General features: G+C 46.9%; 1 protein-coding gene, 1 long non-coding RNA gene and 1 pseudogene across 15 annotated transcripts in view; 2 read left to right on the forward strand and 1 right to left on the reverse strand.

Annotated features, from left to right (window-relative positions):
* The window catches only part of LOC111940937 (coiled-coil domain-containing protein 171-like), a 36,934-nt gene extending 33,995 nt beyond the window's left edge, over nt 1-2,939 (forward strand). For 4 of the 14 annotated variants that reach the window (XM_086868694.1, XM_086868688.1, XM_086868699.1 and 1 more), the window contains one exon: nt 804-2,939. Coding sequence is in view for 6 of the 14 variants with exons in the window: in XM_086868688.1 (XP_086724814.1) it covers nt 804-862 (59 nt within the window). In the remaining 8 variants the exon portion in view is untranslated. The remainder of the gene's footprint in view (nt 1-803) is intronic. The other 10 variants (XM_086868696.1, XM_086868692.1, XM_086868700.1 and 7 more) reach the window with 4 other exon arrangements.
* LOC147648118 (uncharacterized) lies at nt 1,411-11,112 on the reverse strand. Its single transcript, XR_015280780.1, has 2 exons — nt 10,953-11,112; nt 1,411-3,358 (listed from the first exon to the last, which is right to left on the reverse strand). It is a non-coding gene; the product is annotated as an uncharacterized LOC147648118 (long non-coding RNA).
* A 4,590-nt stretch (nt 11,113-15,702) lies between these two features.
* LOC147648119 (uncharacterized) lies at nt 15,703-16,966 on the forward strand (annotated as a pseudogene).
* Nucleotides 16,967-21,235: the final 4,269 nt, after the last annotated feature.

Below are 21,235 nucleotides of genomic sequence, written 5' to 3' on the forward strand. Positions count from 1 at the left end.
TATCTACATTCAGTGTGTAGAGGGATCAGACAACCCTTCCTGTGTTTGCTTTTATTTTAAAAAGAGCAAAGTCTCTGACAGTTTGGAAAGAAAACAACTGAGAGTACAGAAGCAGTTTAAACTGCTTTTCTCTTTAAATTGTTTCTATAAGACCAATATAAACTATGTTCAGATTGAAGCAGATGAAGATGCATCATTAGTTTGTGAGCCATTATCCAAACTCTGCAGCAGAATTGCATCTTATACTGTGATACAGCTACAGAGAGCAGTGGAGGTCCTTTGGCATTTATAGAGTAGCCCCCTTCCCACACAGGTCAGCCAGGAGGAAGATGCTGCTTTGTCTGAGGGAACAAACACTGTGCCATCAGTCCATTTAGAAAGAAGGAAACTGGATGACTTACAAACAAGCCTCTGAGCCTGAACAGGGCCTGAGCAGTGGAGGACAGAGTTAGCACAATAGATAAAGTCCTCATTGCAGAAATAATAGCTCCTGTTTCTCTGATGCCACGTGTAACAGTGGTCCACTGCCAGAAACTCCTGGGAAAAAAAGTATCATTAGGGATAATTTTCTTCCTCTCTCTTTTTCATTTCAGTTTCCTTTTATTTTTTATTACTATTATTATTATTATTATTATTATTATTATTATTATTATTATTAATCCCATTCTTGCTTCCTCCAAACACCTCCTGAACTGTTCCAGTAACAGCCAAGGTCACATTCACTGAGCATAAGTTTGTGCTTCCTCTGAAATTGGATTATGGTTCTCCCTGCAGTCCTTTGTTCTTCCTTGCTGCTCTTACAGGCTGGAGAGGGTCCAGGAGGGACAGAAGTGATCAAAGGGCTGGAGAACCTGTGCTGTGAGGGAAGACTGGAGCAGTTGGCTCTTTTCTCCGTGGAGAACACGAGGTTCTATGTACCTGATTCCAGTACTTAGAGCAGAGATACAAAGGGGACAGAGCATCTCTGCTCACAAAGAGCCACATGGAGAAGACAAGGAGCAACAATATAGGTAACAGTGGGATGGGGTTTTGTGCCAACATAAAAAAGCAATTCTTACAGTAGGAACAAGCCTTTGATGGAACAACCTTCCCAGGGATGTGGCAGAGTCCCCTTGGCTGGAGGTTTCCAAGTTGCAGCTGGACAGAGCTCCAGGGAATCTCACCAAGGGTCCCTCTCCTTCCCACAAGAAGTTGTAACTTCTGAGGTTCCCTCCACCCTGGGCTGTTCTGCAGCTGTATCCAGAGCTCACTGCTCTGTTTTCCAGGCTGGTTCTCAGTTCCCTCAGTGCCCAGTTGTGCCCACACCGATTGTCCTAGTTTAGGGCAAATTTGGGAGGTAAACTCTAAATGGGGGTTTCCCCAGGGAAATCACTCCTCCTCACTAACTGGTCCGGGAAAGGAAAAAAATTCTTTGGAGAGAAGTGGAAAAAGCTGTTTATTTAACAGAAATTGAATAATATTAAATAATAAAACTTCTTGCTGTTCGATGGGATGGCAAATCTAGGAAGAAAAGTCCTTTTCATGTGGTGAAGCTCGGCTCGCTCAGGTTCTTATCAGTCCTTTCGGTGCTGGAAAGTGCCGAGGCCCAGGCCCTGGTGTGCCACAGGCATGAGCTCCCGGGGTTTGGCTGGGTGTTCAGTCCAGAGCAGGTTTGCACAGATCCAAGGAAAAAGGGAAAAAACAAAGGTCCAGGGAACTCTTCTGCCTCAGCTAGCTAAAACTAACTAAAAGCCAGAGTGAAGCTCTGTCCCACTGTCTGTCCGTACTGCAGACACCACAGTCCAGGAGCGGGGTGTGTGGGAGTGATGTTTTTCTTTAACACAAACTGCGTGCTTCTTCTTCTCCTCACTCTCGCGCTCAGAGCCAGTCTTAAAGGTGCAGAATTTAATATACAACATAAACTAGGCGATTGGTGATACCAGTATCAAAAAGTCACCCCAGGACACCGATGTAGATCCAGTGCAGGGGAGAGAAGGGAGCGAGCACCCAGCTGCAGGAAAAGCACACAGATCCTCCTCTTGCGTTCCAGCTGCTGGTAACTGTTGACTGTTGGCGTGTCTCAGCAGTGCCCATCTTGCAGCTTTGACTCCTTTGACCTATGGTGAGTCATCCTGAGATTCCAGGGAAATTCCCCCCTGGCCCCAGGTGCTCTTTATGACTTAGATGTTCTTCCACAGGTTTTTGGTGTCTGTTATGGTTAAGCTGCACAGGATTCAGTGAGAATTGACACAGCTGCAGTCAGAATTACAGCCAATTCCCCCAAAAACAGCATTGGGGAACTCCCAATATTTAATAGTTCGGGTGAAGTTTTGCTGGTAGCTGTTGGACATTGGTATATTTGGTTGACAAGTAAGGAAACTGCTCTTGGACAGTCAGACTTCCACCAGATCAGTTGTGAGGACACATAAAGCAGAATATTGGTCAGCAGTGCCACCTTTTTATCAAGGAATTGAAGCCTTAATGTGTGGGAAACAATAAAGGTAAGAAGACTCTCAGAAGCCACGAAAATAAGCCTCAAGAAAAAGCAGAGAACTTAGAGCTAGTTGCAGCTGCAAGGCCTGAAAGTAAAGAAGATACAATAATACAACATGCAAGGACATGAAACAATAGTTGAGTTTTTAGGCTTGGCCAAGATAGACCTTAAGACTGCAGAAAAACATGCTTACCAAAATAGTGGAAAGTTTTAAGCTTAATAACAGAGTATTGTGTATTGTTAGTAGAAAGCAAACAAGCAAGCATTGTTTGAAGAAGGTGTACGTATGTTTCTAGCGACTGGATAGAACAATTGTCTGTAAGGTTTAGCAATATGATATTGGCTGAAAAACTTATAAAATATTCTGTAACAAAGAGATCTTGAGCTACTTGTGGTAGACGTGAGCCTGCTCCATCTCCTGTATCTGTACCTGAGACTGGTGCCTGAAATAAAAGTTTATGACGTATCACGCGGCAGTCCCGTCCCGTTTGTGAAAAATTGGCCTCCAACAAATGGTCCCCCAAGAGGAGAGTCATCTCCCAAAGATGTGCCCCCCACTGCCCCTTATTCTCAATTTATTCCCCAAAGTATTACATATGCATAGGATTACACAGTACGCCTGTTCATTGTCTGACTGCCTGCTCTCATCTCATATGATAATGTGTTCCATGCCACTCTGGGCTTCCTCGGTTCTTCTTTTGAAATGGGTCTGGGGTCTTTTTAATGAAATCTTCCTTTTCCTCAAGCTTGAACTTTTCCACTGTGTCCTGTTGGCAGCTCTCCCGCTTCTCTTGGACACAGTTCAGATCCCTTGGCTGCAGATGTAGAGGCGGTTCTTTCTTTTTCACAGTTGTCCATCCTCCTTGTCTCCTTCTACAAATACAACTTAAGACAAGAGGAATGATATATATGTATCCTTGGACCATTCATTTCATCTTGGCAATTGCTGGTTCCATTGTATTCCCCTTGCAAGCAGGACCTGTGTAGACTTGACTTTAACTAAGCACACTTAGTCCTACATTGCTTCTATCTTAAACTCTTTTTCATTCCTTTTACTTAGAATTTTCTCATAAGCTGCTCCTATTATAGTTGAAACCTTAATTTCCTAATTTTCTTAACTCAGATGTGCAAGGGATACCAGGCCATGCTCTGTCTCCACAAATAAGAAACACACTTTGCAACAATTGTAAGGGTGACTACTGGACGAAACGATGGAGGATGTGTAATTACACCATTGGCTCTGATTTTTGTAGGCAGGATCATATGGAGAGACATCCTGCCTGGAAATTGACCTGTCCCTTATTATTGCTGGATCCCTTAGAATTTTAGGTGTTTTACTGGCATCCCATCTTGTTCTATTGTGGAGGGAAGCCAGTCCTCCAAAAGGCTTCCATCTTTTCCTAGGAGGTCTCTTCCCTAAGATAAAACAAAACTACTTAGTCATGGTGACCAAACTGTGAACCCCTTCCTGCTTTGGGACCCCATGTTATCTCCTTGTAAACTAGTGGTCATTTTACTCCAATCTTAAACCATTGGTCCTGTTATAAATTTGTATTGTGATATTGGCTTTCGCAGATGAATATTATATAGTAAATACTTTTTAGCTATGCTAACAAGTCTTAAGTTTAAAAGAATTTCCTAGGTACAAGGCAAGGAAACCTCAGAGGGAAGGACACTGGGGCCCAAACTGTTATTAGCAGCAGGAAATGGAGAGCAAACTGTTACCAAAAAGCCGGTACCAGGACGTTGGCAAGGGGGAAAGATATGAAGCCCATCTGCTCTCTGAGGAAGTATAAGGGGCCTGGACTCTTATCAACAAGTGACCATCTGCAGCAGAAAGGAAACCAAAAACTCCAAAATAATGCTGAGCAGCTAGAATAATGATGACCAGCAAAAATTATGCTGACCAGCAGAAAAGAACATGATCCAAGAAGGTGGAACCAGGGAGGGGACATGCTTGAATATGCATTAACCTCTCACAAAAAGGATGGGATAAAAAGGACACTCCTGAGATACCAGGTGTGTTCCTGGTAACCCACCAGGGCACCCGGCCGTTTTAACCCTTTGCTTTATTTCTTTTGTCTCCTAATTGTCTTTTGTTTATATTAAATTCTTTTTATAATTTATTAAGTGAATCTCGTTTTTAAGAATTTTTGGGGGCTCGTCCGGGATAAGCACCTCACCTCTGGGACCACCGGAGATCCAGAACGGGGAAACAGGCGTGCCTTTGCTGAGTTCAGCAGATCCCATTCTGTTTCCCCTAGCGTGGACCAAGCGGCTGCAGGTAAAAAACCCGAGGACAAGAAGGGGAGAAATAAAGCAAAGGAAAGGGGGAAAAAGGCTCCATAAAACCGCGGTATTTTTGCTCCATAATTCTTGTGCACGAAGACCCAAAGAAGAAGACGGATTGTAAGTAATCTTTGGGGGAGCGGGAAGCGGGGGTTGCAAGATACCCCCGGGGTTACTGGGACTGGGTCTCAGGGGAGGGGTGAGCCCCTCGGGAAAGGGAGCCCAAGGTTTTCCTGGCACAATCCACTGGGAAAACAGAGTAAAATGTGGATTCTCTAAAACTTTGTCAAGTTGAGGATTAAATCCAAGAAATTTGGACTTAAAACTGCCAAATTGAGGAATAATCCAAGAAACTTGGGATATTTGACATATTACAGCGCCCATGGGCAGATATTAACAAGGGAAGTAAAGAGCACCTTATTGTCTTGCTGTGACTGGGTGGAGTTGAATGAACAGATGTGAGAATGCGTAAATAGGTGTGATTGTTGCATTGAAGTTTGTGGGGGTTTTTTTTTGGAATTGTGTTGTTAAAGAGGAAAGGTTTTCTGTGCTGTGCTGTAGTGAGGGTGAGCAATTGTTTTGTGTTGTTAAAAAGGAAAAGTTTTCTATGCTGTGCTGGAGTAAGAGTGAACACAGGTCAATGCTTCCACAGGGACTGGATCACGGTGGGGACACATGGAGGGATTCGCTTCCTCCCTGCGAGCTCCTGTCCTGGAGCCCCGGGGTGGCAAACCAGAACTGGGGCTTGTAGCCCAGGAGCTGCAGGGGTGTTGTATCAAATCTGTTCTCAGTGGGATAGCAGCTCTGGTCTCAGAGCAAAGCCAAGGTTATCTTTAGTGGTGATGGTCCCTCCGTGCCTTTCCTCCCCCCCTGGGCAACAAGAGCTGCTTGCGGGGGAGGGGTCGCTTTGGTGAGCTGGTATGTGATTCAGCGTTTGAAGTTGTTTGGGGTTTTTTTGGTTTTTTAGGGGGTTTTTTTAGAAGTTTTCTTTGCCCCACTGTAGCGGCGGTGAAAGGTTTTCCTGGGAGATGGTGCTCCCAGGACTACTCCCTGGCGAGCTATTGGGATGGAGGGGCAGGTCAGCCTCAGGAGTGCAAGAGAATTCCTGGAGCTCCGGCCGACAGTGAGTCCGGCCAGACCCTGATAAGATCAGGGCACGGAGGGTGCCCTGAGGGGATGAGTTCAGCCCATCCCTTTTGAGTAAAGTGAGGGCAGGGGCCTTCTATGTCTTGGTGCCCCTGGATTGTTTAAACTTATTTTGGATCTCTCAAGCCACAGAGCTGTGTTTAGGTGGCTGCAGGCAGGCTGGATTGAACCACAGATGCTGGTTCGGGTTCCCTGCTCCAGGCACAGGGGGATCGGAGGAGCTCTCAGTACTCCTGGAACCTCCTGAAGCTGTGCAACAGGCCGGGAACATGCCCAATGGTGAGAGAGCTGGGTGAGTCCCTCTGGGACCCAGGTTTTCTATGCCGGGGTCTTATGAAACCCCGCACATTAAGTTCTGTGATTTCGGGAGTAAGGACTGGTGTCAAACAGTCTCAGAGAGCTTTTTTTCTTAGCCAGATGTGTGAGCGAGATATGGAGCAGTACTGGCGTATGGTATCAGCTCCAAACCAAGGGAGCTGCAAGTTGCAAGCCTTTGTTTTTACCGGGTTCTGAGAGAATTCCGTGTATGATGGTGCTGTGGGCTTCTGCAGCAGTAAGCTGTGTCGGTACTTAAAATTTGAGATTTCAGGAAGAGTATGCATCCTGGGAGAAAATGAAAAAGAAGTGAGCTCTGTTTTTTTCTTGAGTGACTGCAATATTTATTTTGTAGAGAAACAAACCCATTTCTTAGTATGCCTTCCAATTTCTATACTTTAGTGAATATCGTAGAATTTTGTGGTTGATTTTAATTTTAAAGGCAAGTTACAGTAATTTGCATAGTAGTCACTTCTTGAAGTGAAAACTTATCAGGTTGTCAATAAGTGTTAGAGCTGTTAACCCTAATGTTGTTTGTGTCCCGTGCTGATGGGCACAGCCCATGATTCTTAACAGCAGAACCTGGTGCCGGCCTAAAAGCAAAATCCTGTGGATTGTTGTAAATCTTTTTACTGCTGCTGAAAATTATTTTGTCTCTTTTCACGATATGAAATGCTGATCATCTCTCTGATGATTGCTAAGGAGTTATTGTGATAGTGTGTTTAGCTGAAGATCAGGCACAGAACTGCCATGATTTCTTGTTCTTTTGAATTTGCCAAGAACGTGCATATGTCTCTAGGAGTGTTTGTGTTGTTTTGCAGCTGTGCTTATTACAGAAGCAGAAGTGGACCCAGTTAAAAGATTAAAATTAAGATTGTTGGTGTTTTGAATTGAGAAGAGAATTGTGGAGACTCTAAACTTGGTCTATTTTAATAAGTACATGTGTTTTTGGAGATGAGTCTTGTGAAAGAAGAGTTCGAAAACAATTGTAAGACTGGTTCTTGCTATAGATTGTTCATAGTATATAAGCTGCAAGTACTGTTGAAACATAAAGGTATTGTCAGAAACTTGTCAATGTATCTAAATGCCTGTAAGAATAAAAGATCATATCTTGTCATGAGAAAAGTTACACTAGAGATTATTCACATTAAGCAGCTGTGTGAGGATAGATTCCTTTGTACCTGTGGAAGAAAACTTAGAGAAGAATGATGTCTGTGTCTTCATTTCTAGCTTGACTGAAGATCTGTTCAAGGCAGAAGAAATAGAAATTGCAAGTTTGTTTTAGTTGGTAAAAGTAGCTGGCTAGCTGACTGGTCTCTGTGTCTGGCGCCTTTGATGGCTTTGGGGAGCGTCCCCAAAAGGAGGTGTTAGAATTTGTTGTTGATTCTGAAGCAAAGTAATTTGTGTAGTGGAGATTCTGGAGGGATGTGGTGTAAAGAGTGGCGAGATAATAGTGGCAAAGAGAAAGAGAGAGGTTTGCGTCTCTTTTCATTAAAGTTGTAAAGATTTTTAGAAAGAGAGCGAGAAGTGTCTTGTTGGCTCCGAAGAGTGAGCACTGGCTTGTGGGGAGAAAAACTTTCAAGCGCGATTAGAGATGAGAATTGTGCCCGAAATAGGAGATGTTAGGAGCATCTGGAGCGCTGGGTTAAGAGTTGCTAGGTTTAGGTGTTGTTTTATTGCTTTTATGTAAAGCGGCTGCAGCAGGACCCGGTCCCTGTGAGTGGCGAACAGCAGGGCCCGATGTGGCGGCTCCCGGTCCTCTCCCACCCGATGTGAAGGGTGCAGAGCGTGGTTCGTGAGTGGTGCTGCTGGAGCAGGACCCGCCGTGTCTGTGCCGGGGTCTCCAGGGGTGCGAGGTGCTGGCAGTGCTCGCCAGCCCGGCAGCGGTGCTGGGTGAGGTTTGCTGCTGAGGAGCGAGCTGGCCCAGCAGAGGAGCCTCAGACCAGAGCACTGTGGACTATGGGCTCTGCCCCTCGGCAGTGGTGGGAGCTGAGTGTGTTTGAACATGCCAGTCCTGTGTGTGAAGGGACGGCACAGCAGGGAAAGAGGGGACACGGGCTTTGCCCCGGGGTCAGCACGCAAGTGACTGGCAAGGACACAAGTGGGCCCCTGCAGAGCGAGCGGCTGAAACAGCCTGCTCGGCCCAGAGCTGCGGCAGCAGGGGTGGGGGAGAGAGGTAGCCTGAAAAACTGCTGTCAATGGGAAAGGAACGGTACAAAGGCCGAGAAACAGACCGGTGGATGATGAGACCAAAGCAAAAGTAATCTTGCTCGTTAGGTTCTGAAAACCTCATCAAGGTGTTTAATTTCTTGAAATAGGATCTTTTTTTTCTCATTTTTTTCTTCTCTTTCTTTTACTCTTGTTGTTAAAAGGAAGGGGTTTGTTCTAAGAAACCGATAAAAGAAGTTTGTGAAGCTAAACAAGTAAATAGTAACCAAAAGGTAAAAAAGGTAATGAATGTAATTTATTTGAAGTCAAAACTAACCTAGCCTTTCCTGTTTAACTAATCTGAACATGCAGAAAGAGATTGGCTCCTATGTTAACTGTTAAATTTCGCTTAACCCAAGGATTTTAAAGAATACTGATGGAAAATTTTGATGTGACGTTTTCATTCTCCCTGTGTTATTAAGAAATTGTTTTCAGGTACTACTGATAATTAAGGATATAACAATAAAGGACTCTGTGGAATGCTAGACGGCCTCCCATCTCTCGTTCGTGCATCAGCTGGGGTAACCCATGAGCTGAGCTGAGCTGGAATCACATCTAAAAGAGCTGATTGCTTGAAGCCTCAGGCCCAGCTCATATCGGTTACCCCTGGCTGGAAACTGCCTGGGACCTCTTCATGGCTGCTCCTTGTGGGACCCCTATCCAGGAAGTCTGTGGCAGACGGAGGTTGGACAGACCCCTGGACCGGCCACAACAAGTGGTGCTCCAAATGTCCTGTGTTGAACCCTTGCAAGCAGTGGTGTCCTGGGAGAGAGCGATGTTCCTTGGGACTGTCCCGCCTTCGCCTCGCCATTCCCTCAGTGGATAGCCTCTGTGTTTTAGCAGAACTATCTCAAGAGGCAGTCCGAACACCCTCCATAATTGACATCTGGGACAACATACTCCTGAAGGACTTGGCCTGATCACCACCCAGCAGCTTTTCTTTTGACCCTCATTGGCTGAAGAATCGTAAGTTGAAATATCCAGCTTTTTTCTGTGCGCTTTCTTGGGGTTTTTTGGGTCCTTTTGCTTTTTTTCCCCCCACACCTTTTTATTTTTTGTTTTTTGGGGTTTTGTTTGTTTGTTTGTTTGTTTGGGGGGGGGGGTTGGGTTTTTTGGGGGGGTTTTTTGTGTTTTGGTTTTTTTTGTTTTTTCTGCTGGGCTGGGACCTGGACTACCAGTATGGGATTGAAGCTACGAAAGTCACAGCTATCCCATACTGAGCGAGACCTATATTCCCAAGTTCTAAATACCCTTTCTGCTGGTAACTTCAAGCTCTCTAAAAGATATCTTTCTAAAAGAAATCTGAAATCATTTATCCACCGGACTTTAAACATTTTCCTGACTTTAGCGGAGACTCTATCTGCCTCAGCTCTTTCTGGGACAGAGGAGGGACCAAACTTTATGCCTTTCAAGTTAACGGAGATTTTTCAGTAACTCATTTTATTCTTTTATTTCATACTATTGCAAAGTTAGTAGAAAAAAAATCTTCTCAGTTTAAAATCTCCCGCTGTAACTCCCCTTGCTTCTCTGTATCTCTTCCTTCCTATACAAACATTAATCCGGGTACCTCGAAGCCAGAATCAGGGGAGCTGGTTCTACCATTGCCCTCCTATACATTTGCAAATTACCCTGACTCTGCCTCAGAGCTAAAACCTGCAAAACCAGTATTTCTACCCGAAGCTCCTCTACTCTCTGTCTCCCCGCTTCCTCCGGAGGCCAGCCCCTGCCCACCCCGCTCCAGGCAGGCTCTGCGGGACCCGCCCCTCTGCTCCCCTCCCTCCCCCCTAAATCCCTCTCCGTGCTACGGGCACTGTGGAGTTTGCCACCACCCCCACCCCGCTCACTGAACCGGGGAGTGTAGGACCTGTCTTGACCCTGCCCAGCACTGCCGTGGCCGCCGCCCTCGCCCCTCCGCTGGGTGGGGGGTAGTGTGGGATCCACCCTGCCCCTCCCCTCCCACTCCAGCCCCAGCCGCCCCACTCCCTTCCCCCAGGACAGGGCAGACAACCCCCGTGCCTGCCTCTCCCCCACCCCCACTTTTTCCTTTCAGGATGGGGAACACAGAGCCCGTTCCCCGACACCCCACTGTGTTCGGCCCCTATGTCTACCCGATGTTGCTGCATGAGGCACCCCCGTCAGTTCCTCCCCACCTCCCGGAGCCTCCCCCACCGGCAGCCACCCTGCCACTCCCGGCTGCTGCACAACAGTGGTTGTGGGGTGGTTGTGGGGTGGGACACCCGGCCTGCCCGCCATGCCCGTGGCTCCGCCGCCGGCCCCCGGGTTCCCCCATGGCTCCCCCGGCCCCCCAGCCGCAGCTTTCTCCCCTCCCGCGGTTTTTCCCCCGCTGCGGCTCCTGCCGCTGCAGCCAAAGCTTCTGCCACCGCAGCACCGGAAAACCCGGCACCCCCCACCCCTGAGACCTGCGCCTGCTGCACAGTGCGGGGACCTGCTGCAGTGCTGGGACCACCGCCCCGCGGCCGGGCTGCGTGCCCCCGCTCCCCCGCTGCCCCGCTCCACGCACCCTTAGTGCACTCGAGGAGGCATTGCACAGCAGATGAACGGCCCTGCATCCTCTTCTGAGGAAGACAGTGGTAGCACCTCAGATTCTAAGACTGAGCCTGAAGATCGATGGCCTCTTACACAGAAGGAAGCCACCCAGGAAGGTGACTAGGAATTGGCTCAAAAGATTTCAGCCTTCCCAGTAATTTATAAAAAAGAGAGGAGGGGTGGGGCCGCAAACAACACAGTGTGGCAGCCTGTTACTAACAAAGAACTTGCAAATCTTCATAAGGTAGCAAAAGAACACAGGCAGGGAGCACATCTTTTTAGAAATTACTTAGAGGCCATCTTCTCCACACATACCCTAGTACCACACGATGTCAAAAATATTGCTCGATGCCTTCTTTCCCCTGCTGAAAATATGCTATGGGAAAGGCATTGGAGAAAACATTTAAAAGCGTTGTCTGACAATTATTCTAAAGATGCAAATAGGCAAAATTTCACTGTTGAACAACTAGCCAGAGAAGAAAAACCTTCAGACCAAAGCCAACACTTTACCTGAAGATACACTGCAGACGTGTCTATTGCATCAAAAACATCATTACTCCTTACATCAGATGCCTCCTACCCTACCCTGAAATTAGATGTATTTCACTAATATCAAACAAGGGGTAGATGAGAGTTTTTTCAAAGTTTTGGATAGATTAAAGGATGCCTTGGAAAACAGATGGAGAGTATAGAGGCACGAAAGGAACTTCTGAGTAAACTAGCTATAAAGGATGCTAATGAACAATGTAAAATTATTCTGAGGGGTTTACTCCTGGACATGAAGTGTTTACACATTGAGCAAATGGTGGAAAGCTGTACACACCATTTGTCCACTGAAAACACAGTTGCCCAAGCAGTTGCTAAAGGCATCGCTGAAGGGGTTTCTGGAGCATTTTCAGTGGTGGTCTCCAAAGATAATGCTGGCTGTTTCAACTGTGGAGAATTTGGACACTTTATAAAGGACTGTCCAGAAAGGCCACCCACCCAAGACCCCCACACTGGCTACCAAAGGCCCCAGAGACCACAGGCGTACCAGAAGTGCTCAGGAAACTTCCAGCATAGCACAGTAAGGTCCTGTGTGGAGACAACAAATCAAAAGCCATCTGGCTCTGTCCCAACTATGAGATTCACATTGGTCAGCCAGGACCAGGAAGATGGGAAACATCACAGAGTATCATCCCGGGAGATAGCGAGTCACACGAGGAAGATCCAATACATAGAGCGATACAGATGGGAACCCGGCTCCAGCTGGTAACTGCAGTGTCCATTGACTTTACAGATGAAAGTGTTTACTGTGTTCCCGTAGGAAAGTGTGGGCCGAAAGATGGTCCCTGGGACATCCTAATTATAGGTGACACTTTCCATGGTCCAAAGTAAATGTTTGTTTTTCCAGAAGTACAAACAGTGTACCCTGGACAAGAAATCTTTGTCCAACTGTGCTGAACGGACCTACCCTTTTATTTTTCACAAAGAACCCCAATTGCACAAGCCTTTCTCGTCCCACCGAACCGCATGGAATGACTTCTCCTCCTCAATCATGCGGCCATAGATTGTAGGCTCAAGTAAGCCAACCATCAAGTGTGGCCTATTCCATAAGGGGGAGAAGATCTACCGACCAGGGATGCTGGATGCTGGTGCAGACCTGACCATCAGACCTACTCAGAGTAGCCAGCAAACTGGGAACTGCAGCTGGTAGCAAACATTATTTCAGGGATTGGTGGAGTCACAGTTTCTATGCGCAGTGAGCAGAATGTCATCGTTGAAGGACCTGAAGGCAAGCTGGCAACTATCTGGCCATTCATGGTAAGGGCCCCCATCACCCTATGGGGTAGGGACCTTCTCTCCCAATGCGGGGGCTACCTTACGCATTCCCAGCCGGAATTTCTGACTGGGGCCACTGAGGGGCACGCACCACCATCTACTCCTCAGCTCACTTGGAGATGCAAGGAACCAGTGTGGGTCGAGCAGTGGCCCCTCTTGAAGGTGAAGTTGTGCGCACTGGAAGCCCTAACTGAAGAGCAGCTTGCCAAGGGCCACATCGTCGAGACCACCAGCCCTTGGAATTCCCTGGTGCTGAAAAAGCCTGGAAAGGACAGATGGAGACTCCTCCACGATCTTTGTAAGATCAACGAGGTCATTGAAGACATGGGTCCCCTCCAGCCTGGCCTGCCCTCACCACTGATGCTGCCTCAGGACTGGACTCTTGACACCGTAGATATCAAAGACTGTTTCTTAAGCATCCCACCGCACCCCCAAGATGCCCCCCCCCCTGCCCCGCTTTGCCTTCTCTGTTCCCTCTCTTAACAGAGAGGCTCCACTCAAAAGATACCATTGGTTTTATCTCCCTCAAGGCCTAAAGAACAGCCCAACTATATGCCAGTGGTCCATTGCTCACGTATCTGTCCCCCGTCCGGAAGCTATTCCCAGATGCAGCCATCCACCACAATATGGATGATATCCTGGTGTGTGCCTCAGAAAAAACTTATTTGGACAAAGCGGTTAAAAAGACCATTGAGACCATAGAAAAAGCAGGATTCAAGATTCATGAGGACAAAATGCAGTACACCAGCCCATGGACTTATCTCGGACTCCAAATTCGTGAAAGAACCATTGTACCCCAGCAGCTCGCCATCCGAGATGACCCAAAAACCCTGAGAGACACAATTTGTGTGGGTCCATCAACTGGATACATCCCCTGATAGGCATTACAACAGAGGACCTCGTCCCCCTCTTCAGTCTTCTCCGTGGCAGTGGAGACCTGGACTCTCCGCACACTCTCACACCAGAAGCCCAAGATACCATCACCAAAGTCCAAGAAGCCCTGTCTTCACACCAAGTCCTTCGCTTTGAGCCCAGCCTGCCTTTCCAGTTTGTCATTCTGGGAAAGTCCCTCCATTTCCATGGTTAATTTTCCAATGGGACCCTCAACTCAGAGACCCTCTGTTGATACTTGAATGGATCTTTACAATCAACCTACAAAAACAATTACCACCTGTTGTGGCTGGGGCCTGGGGGCCTGTCGGACCCCCAGCTTCTGCCAGGAACAGCCCAGACAGACATCCCGGGGATGGAGCCGCCATCCGGGGTTTCCAGGCAGTCTCCAGCCAGGAGCACGAGCAAAGGCTTCAAGGTGACCAGCTCTTTTAGAAGGTGATTTCTGCTCTGTGATCAGCTCTGTTCAGCCTAGCCAGCTCCCTTCAGCAGTTACCCCAGCCGGCACAGACAAGAGACGGGAAGATCATATGGCATTCCACAGAAAGTCTTTAATGCAGGCTTCAGCAAAGGGAGCCAGTGATGATCTAAGCACTGAACTGGGCAAAAGCTGGGGTTTTTATAGGGTAGGGGAGGATTGGGAAGGGGACCAATGGTCTGAGACTGGGATAAGATGACCAATAGTTAACAGGGAGATAACATGGGGTCCTGAGGCAGGAAGGGGTCCATAGCTTAGTCACCATGACTAGGCAGTTTCTCCTAATCTTAGGGGGTACATCTCCAGGGAGGATGCCTGTCAGACTGGGCTTCCTTCACAATCACCTTTCAAGTAATCATGGCACATCTAATTAAAAAGGCCAGAACTCGCCTCCACTCTCTCGCAGGGTGAGTTCACATGCCACTGACTACTGGAGACCTGGAACATTTGCGCCAGACGAATGAAAACCTCCTAGTTCACCCTGGATACCTATACAGGCCAAATTTCCATTCACATACCAAAGCACAAACTTTTTAATGCAGCCTTTAATCTGACCCCAAAATTAATCCAAAGTAGGACACCTCTCAAAGCTCTAACCATTTTTACAGATGGCTCAGGGTCATCCCACAAGTCTGTAATGACCTGGAAGGACCCCAAGACTCAAAAATGGGGATCTGATGTCCAAATAGTGGAGGGATCTCCACAAACAGCCGAGTTAGCAGTTGTCATCAGAGCCTTTGACAAATTCAAAGACGAACCCTTTAATTTGGGTTTAAAAACACGGATTCAGCTCGTGTTGCTGGTACAGCTATGAGGGCAGAACGCGCTTTTCTCAAAGACGTTTCCAATCCAAAATTAGACCAATTGATCTCTGCATTAACTTGTTTAATATCCCACAGAAAACAACCTTACTGTATTATGCATGTGAGGTCACACATCGACCTGCCAGGTGCCATCACAGAGGGGAACAAGAAGGTGGATGCACTGGCCGTGTCAATAGAAACTTCTAACGTCCCTGACATCTTTGCTCAGGCAAAGTTGTCACATGCATTTTATCATCAAAATGTACCTGCCCTCATCAGAATGTTCAAGCTCTCAAAAGATCAAGCAAAGGCTATTATCGCGATGTGCCCAAACTACCAAAATTACACGTTGTTACCCCTTTTTCCCTAGAAAACCCTATTGTTCCCCTCCTTCAACCCCTGCCAAAACCCCGATGCCTCATATCCATTCTGCCCCCCCAGAAGAAAAACTCACAAAAAAAGCAAAGAAAAAAACCAACCAAACCACAAAAAAAACCCAAAACCAAACCAAACAAGAAAACAACAAAAGAAACAAAAATCAACAACAACAAAAAAATGGGGTGGGGGAAGGAATGGAGGAAAGGGATGAGGAAGAAAACCCTAAACCTCCCCTCCCACCATAAAGGTAACAAATTTTGCTGATACTCCCTATCAGAAGCCCCATCCCTGTCCAAAGATGAAAATCACCTCCATTGGTGCTGTCCTCACTGCCTGCACTGATGCTCTTTGCCATGCCATATGCCTTCAGCTGGATTAGCCCACAGCCTAACCATAATGTTTGGGTGACCTTAGCAAGGACACTGAAACAAGATAACATGTGCCTATCCATGAGTAGCATTGACAACCCACTTTCCATTTGTCTGGTGGGGATTCCCTTGGTGGCTGGTAGGGATTCCCAGCAGATGACTGACCCATCTATAATTCAGAGCTCCTCTGCACCACAGGCAAGAGGCCCAGTCCGGTAGATACCTGGGATAAGTGAACAAAAATGTTGTCAAATGCTCCAGAGGAACCCCAAGAACTGGACCTGCTGGGTCCTCCAAAGCAACATGCTGTGTCAAATTTTACTTTAAACAACCAAGCCAACATTGGCCAGAGATTGACCAGACAAAAAACACATACAGGAAAGACATCACCAATTAACAAAGCCTGTAATTATCCAGACTGGTGTAATTACACCTGTTGCATACTCTCCGTGTCCTCTCTCCACCCCAAAGTGTTGGCACAGAGAATGTTTCTTATCTGTGGTGACCAAGTATGGGCTGGGAACCCCTCGTGCCTCCAGGGGGGGTCCCTGTAGCCTTGGCACACTTTCTACCTTCACTCCAAATACCACCTTAGTACATAATTTGAAACAAGAATGCAAATTAAAATGTCGAAAGAGATCCTACACTGAATTTGATGAAAATTGTGATCCTAAACTGTACAATTGGAACAAACCAAAGAGAGCTGCTGTCTCCCTATTCTTACCATGGGTAGCTGCAGCTAAAGCCCTTGGTGAGATAAATTACCTGGGGTGTTGACTTAGCAAACAGGGTAACGGGACATCTGCTGCCCTGAGTGATCTTTTAAAAGATGAGGAAACATGCATCCCTACAAAATCAAGCTGTGATTGACTTCCTACTACTTGCCCAAGGACATGGCTGCCAAGACTTTGAAGGGATGTGCTGCTTCAGCCTCTCTCCATGCTCAAAATCTATCCACACAAACATCCAGAAACTGAAGGAACTAGTGAAAGACTCAGAAGTGGAAAACAACCCGGACTGGGTCAATGACCTTCTCGGTCAATGGGGACTAGCAGGATGGGTGTCATCTTTAGTTAAGGGAATTTTGTGGATTTTTATTATGATCATTATTGTATTAGTTATGTTCTCGTGCCTTCTCCATTGCTTTGAAAGAGCTATTGGAGAAGCCTATTTACTAAATACAGAGAGGGGAGTTGTAGAGGAGGTCCAGTCCTCCAAAAGGCATCTGCCTTGGAGGTCTCTTCCCTAAGATAAAACAAAACTACTTAGTCATGGTGACCAAACTGTGAACTCCTTCCTGCTTTGGGACCCCATGTTATCTCCTTGTAAACTGTTGGTCATTTTACTCCAATCTTAAACCATTGGTCCTTTTCCCAATTCTCCCCCTCCCTATAAAAACCCTAGCTTTTGCCCAGTTCAGTGGATGTGGCAGTCACTGGCCACCTTCGCATAAGCCTGCCAATAAAGGACTCTGCGGAATGCTAGACGGCCTCCCATCTCTCGTTCGTGCATCAGCTGGGGTAACCCATGAGTGAGCTGAGCTGAGCTGAGCTGAGCTGAGCTGAGCTGAGCTGAGCTGGAATCACGTCTAAAACAGCTAATCGCTTGAAGCCTCAGGCCCAGCTCATACAGGTTACCCCTGGCTGGAAACTGCCTGGGACCCTGTCACGATCCACTAAGACAAGCAGGAGTTGTGAGAGGTTCGTTTGATCTCAGAGTGCAAAAACGACACCAAGGGATTTCAGTTAAATCACAATAGCAACAATGCCTCTTTATTTTAGTGCCAACTACATGGGCTATGCGATAGATGAGAGGGAGATAGAGAGAGAGGGATAAAGAGACAAAGTAGAGAGAGAAAGAAGGGGGGGTTATAGCTACCAATGGACGAGACAGGGGCACTGGTGTCTTCTTCCATGGGGAGATGTCTCTCCAAGAAAGTAATTTAGAAAAGTCACTTTTATAGTCTGTTTCAAAGCGAGGGACAGTTGGCCAAGAGGTGGGTTAGAAATCCATAGGCTATTGTGATGAGACCCATTGCTTTGGGAAGCAGGTGTAAGGTACAGAACAGGCCACTCTTCCCAAGTCCCTGCTCACCAGCAGGAATGAAGGCAGTGTACCATGGTAACGCAGCAAACACACCTGCAAATAATCGCTTGGCCAGCATCCACCTCAACCAGGTTAGAACCCCTGTACAAAGTCCCTTGGGGTCTTTGGGGTCTTAGTCTCTGTTCTTGTAACGGTCATGAGGCAAAAATGAGGAAACACTGGACCGGACACCCTCTTACCCCTGGACGGCTGTTCCTTGCGGGACCCCTATCTGGGAAGTCTGCTGCAGCCAGAGGTCGGGCTGACTCCTGGACCAGCTGCAACATTCTGTAGTAAAATTTAATGCAAAAATCCATTCTTACAGAGCCAAGAATTTCTAGCTCCTGAGGTTCGAGTGATGCATGCAGGAGCTTCTGGGTCCAGTAGTTCCAGGTTTCGACAGGGCTGTGCTCCCATTTGCCTCATCACCTTGCATACTACAGATGGCATCCTCAGTTATTGGCCACACATCCATAGGCAACCCCACTAGGCAAGTGGAAAAGGGGTCATCACTAGTGGAAAAGGCTAGCAACTGACAGGCATAGGGTATCCTGTTTTATGGCTTTAGCCAAGATTACCCATAGGTTCTGCTTTGGCTGTGTGACTACCCAGCCACCTGCAAGGAGCACGGTCTCAAACCATGGCTGAGGAAGGTGAACAGAAGCTTCTCATCAATCATCTTCTGCAGAGCTGTCCGATCTGGGTGTAGAAGCTGTCACCTGGTGGTTCTTGTTCTTGGGTGCACCTGGGGGTCCCTCTGGCGGATCCTTGTCCAGCGGCTGCAAGCATGGTTTGATGTTTTTTGCTGGGATCTGCTGAATTCTTCCACCCAGTTGATAATTCCACAAAGTCTTTGCATATCATGTAATGTCCGTGGGTTCTTGTTAAGCTGTAAGGGCTGTAGATGTATGGTTTGGGAAGGAAAGTACCAAGTACCTCCAGGTGCGGTCTGCTGGATTTTCTCCTCCAAGATGGTTAATCCTGCCTGCTGGATGGCAGCGATGGTGGTCTTTAACACCGCATCCAGTGCTATGGTGCCTTCAGCAGCAAGGAGAATGTCATCCATGTAGTGGTAAATCATGACCTCTAGGTGAATCTCACGAACCAGTGTTAACACTTTGGCAGCAAACCACGGACAGATGGTAGGACAGTTTTCCATGCCCTGGGGCAGTACAGTCCAGTGATACTTCCAAAGAGGAGCTTATCTATTAACGATTGGTACAGAAAAAGCAAAACAAGGGGCATCGTCTAGATGTGATGGTATATAAAAAAAACAGTCCTTCGGGTCAATGGTGGCTAAATACCAGTGCTTAGGAATTATGGTTGGTGAGGGGAGGCCTGGTTGGAGAGCGCCCGTGTCCTCCATAACCTCGTTAATACTCCTGAGGTCATGTAGGAGCCGCCACTTGTTGTTGTGCTTTCTGATGATAAAAATGGAGGTATTCCAGGAACTGGTGGTGGGTGTTATGTTGTTACCTTTTCAGGCTGTTCTGCTACTAGAGAATGGAGCACAGCCAATTTTTCTTCAGCGAGGGGCCACTGATCCACCCATATGGGGTCATCAGTCTTCCAGGTTAGTTGAAGGGTGCTGTGCTGCTCAATGGCCCCAACCAAAAATCCGTCTCTAGGTGGATTCCCCATTGTGTTAGAATGTCCCTCCTCCAAAGGATTATAGGTGCACTGATCACAAAGGGTTTGGTGGTAGCAAGATGTCATTTGGGTCCTTCAATCTTTTCCAACTCTGCGCTCTGTAGGCTGTTCCTATCTTCCCCAATTCCTGCTGGAATCCCAGAGGCTGGCATAAGAGTCCATTCTGGAGGCCACTTGGATTTTGCGATCACCATCGTGTCTGCTTCAGTGTCTATATGACCTGTGGGCAATCTTCTTGCCTTTAGATTGCATAACACAGGTTAATCGAGGTCTGTTTTAGCCAATGATCTGAGTTCACATTACAAAGGACCCTGCGGCCTCATCATCTGTCACATCTGGTAATAGAATTGCTTAAGCGATTGTCAGTCCTTGGGGAGTAAAGCAGGGAAGGTCTGGGCTTATGGCTACAATGATTCTCTCTTGTTGCAATATTACAGACAATACCAAGGGAAAAAACAAAAAATCCCTCTGTCCTCGACCTGCAGTTCCCTAGAATCAGTAATTCACAAAGCTGAGCTTCAGGTCCAAGCTGTCCTGTGGAAGTCACGTGAGTAAAAGAGTCAGTTAAAGTAACAGATTTGGCACTCACCAGCTCCAGTTTTGCACATGGTGGCAAGGTGGCTGGCAGATTGGAGATCAGATGTCGGAGTTCGGTGCCACCTGGTTTTTGATGGACAGCTCGATCACTTGGCCTTTAATGACTGTGGGCATTGTCAGCTTGAGTATTTCTGTCACAGCGTGAGACTGTCTCATGCTCTGCTGGTAGTTTTTTGATAGCTGCCTGTTGTTGTGACTTCTCAGGCGGTTCTGCCCAAACTGATGTTGAACTCTGTCTGGAATCAAATATCCCCCTCCCTTCTAGGAACAGTCCTTTCTAAAATGCCCTTGCTGGCCACACTGGAAGCAAGTGTTAGGGCCCTGGGGACCATTAAGAGGAAATTGCATGGCCACTAGGGTTTCTCCAACTCCTTGCCCCATGGCCTGGGCTTGTACAGTTGCCAAGTGCTCTATTGTCCCAAGGTGATTACAGGCCCCAATCACTTGTAAAAGTGTGGATTATGGGTCTTTGGTAGTGTAACTTTTCTCTAAAAAATCCTTTTTCTGTTTCTCTGTTTCTGCTGCATCTCTTCTGTATTTTTCTTTTTACTCTTGGATTTCTCAGCCTCCTGTGGACTGAATTCTTTTGGGATCGTCCCTCGTGGGGAGCCCTGCTTATCTCAGTTCTTATGATTTGAAGAAAACTCCCGAGCTTGTTAGAATCTTGTTTCTCGTGTTTATTAAAAGGTCATCACAAAACTTAACACGTCTCTCCAGGCTGGCTACACAAGGTTAATCTTTGCAATCTGGTACATTTCTTTCTTCTGATGGTACAAACAAGGCCTTGTGGCACACTTCATGTCTGATGCACAAAAAGGCCCTGAAATACGCAGTTCTTTTATCTTTATACCTATTTTTACCCAATTAACAATAGACATGTATATTATTTTTCTTAATGACCCAATGACCCATCACCTCTGTGATGCATTGCGGCATTTTCTATCCAATCGCTTACTATTACCCAGAAACCTCTAGGAGAAGAACATGAAGAAGCAAGAAGAAGGGACAAGAGACAACACCCTAAATCCTCCATCTTGTCTCTTGTTCTCTAAACTAAACTCTTTTTCACACAGTGATTTAAAAAAACTTTCTAATCTACACACTTACACTTCTGGTTTTTTCAGTCTAACTTTAACATTTGTTTTCATGTATCACCATGAAAACACGCTCATGAATTTCATATTAT

The sequence above is a fragment of the Cyanistes caeruleus genome, chromosome Z (genome assembly GCF_971803275.1).
Source record: "Cyanistes caeruleus chromosome Z, bCyaCae1.hap1.1, whole genome shotgun sequence".
In the NCBI taxonomy this organism is placed as follows: domain Eukaryota; kingdom Metazoa; phylum Chordata; class Aves; order Passeriformes; family Paridae; genus Cyanistes; species Cyanistes caeruleus.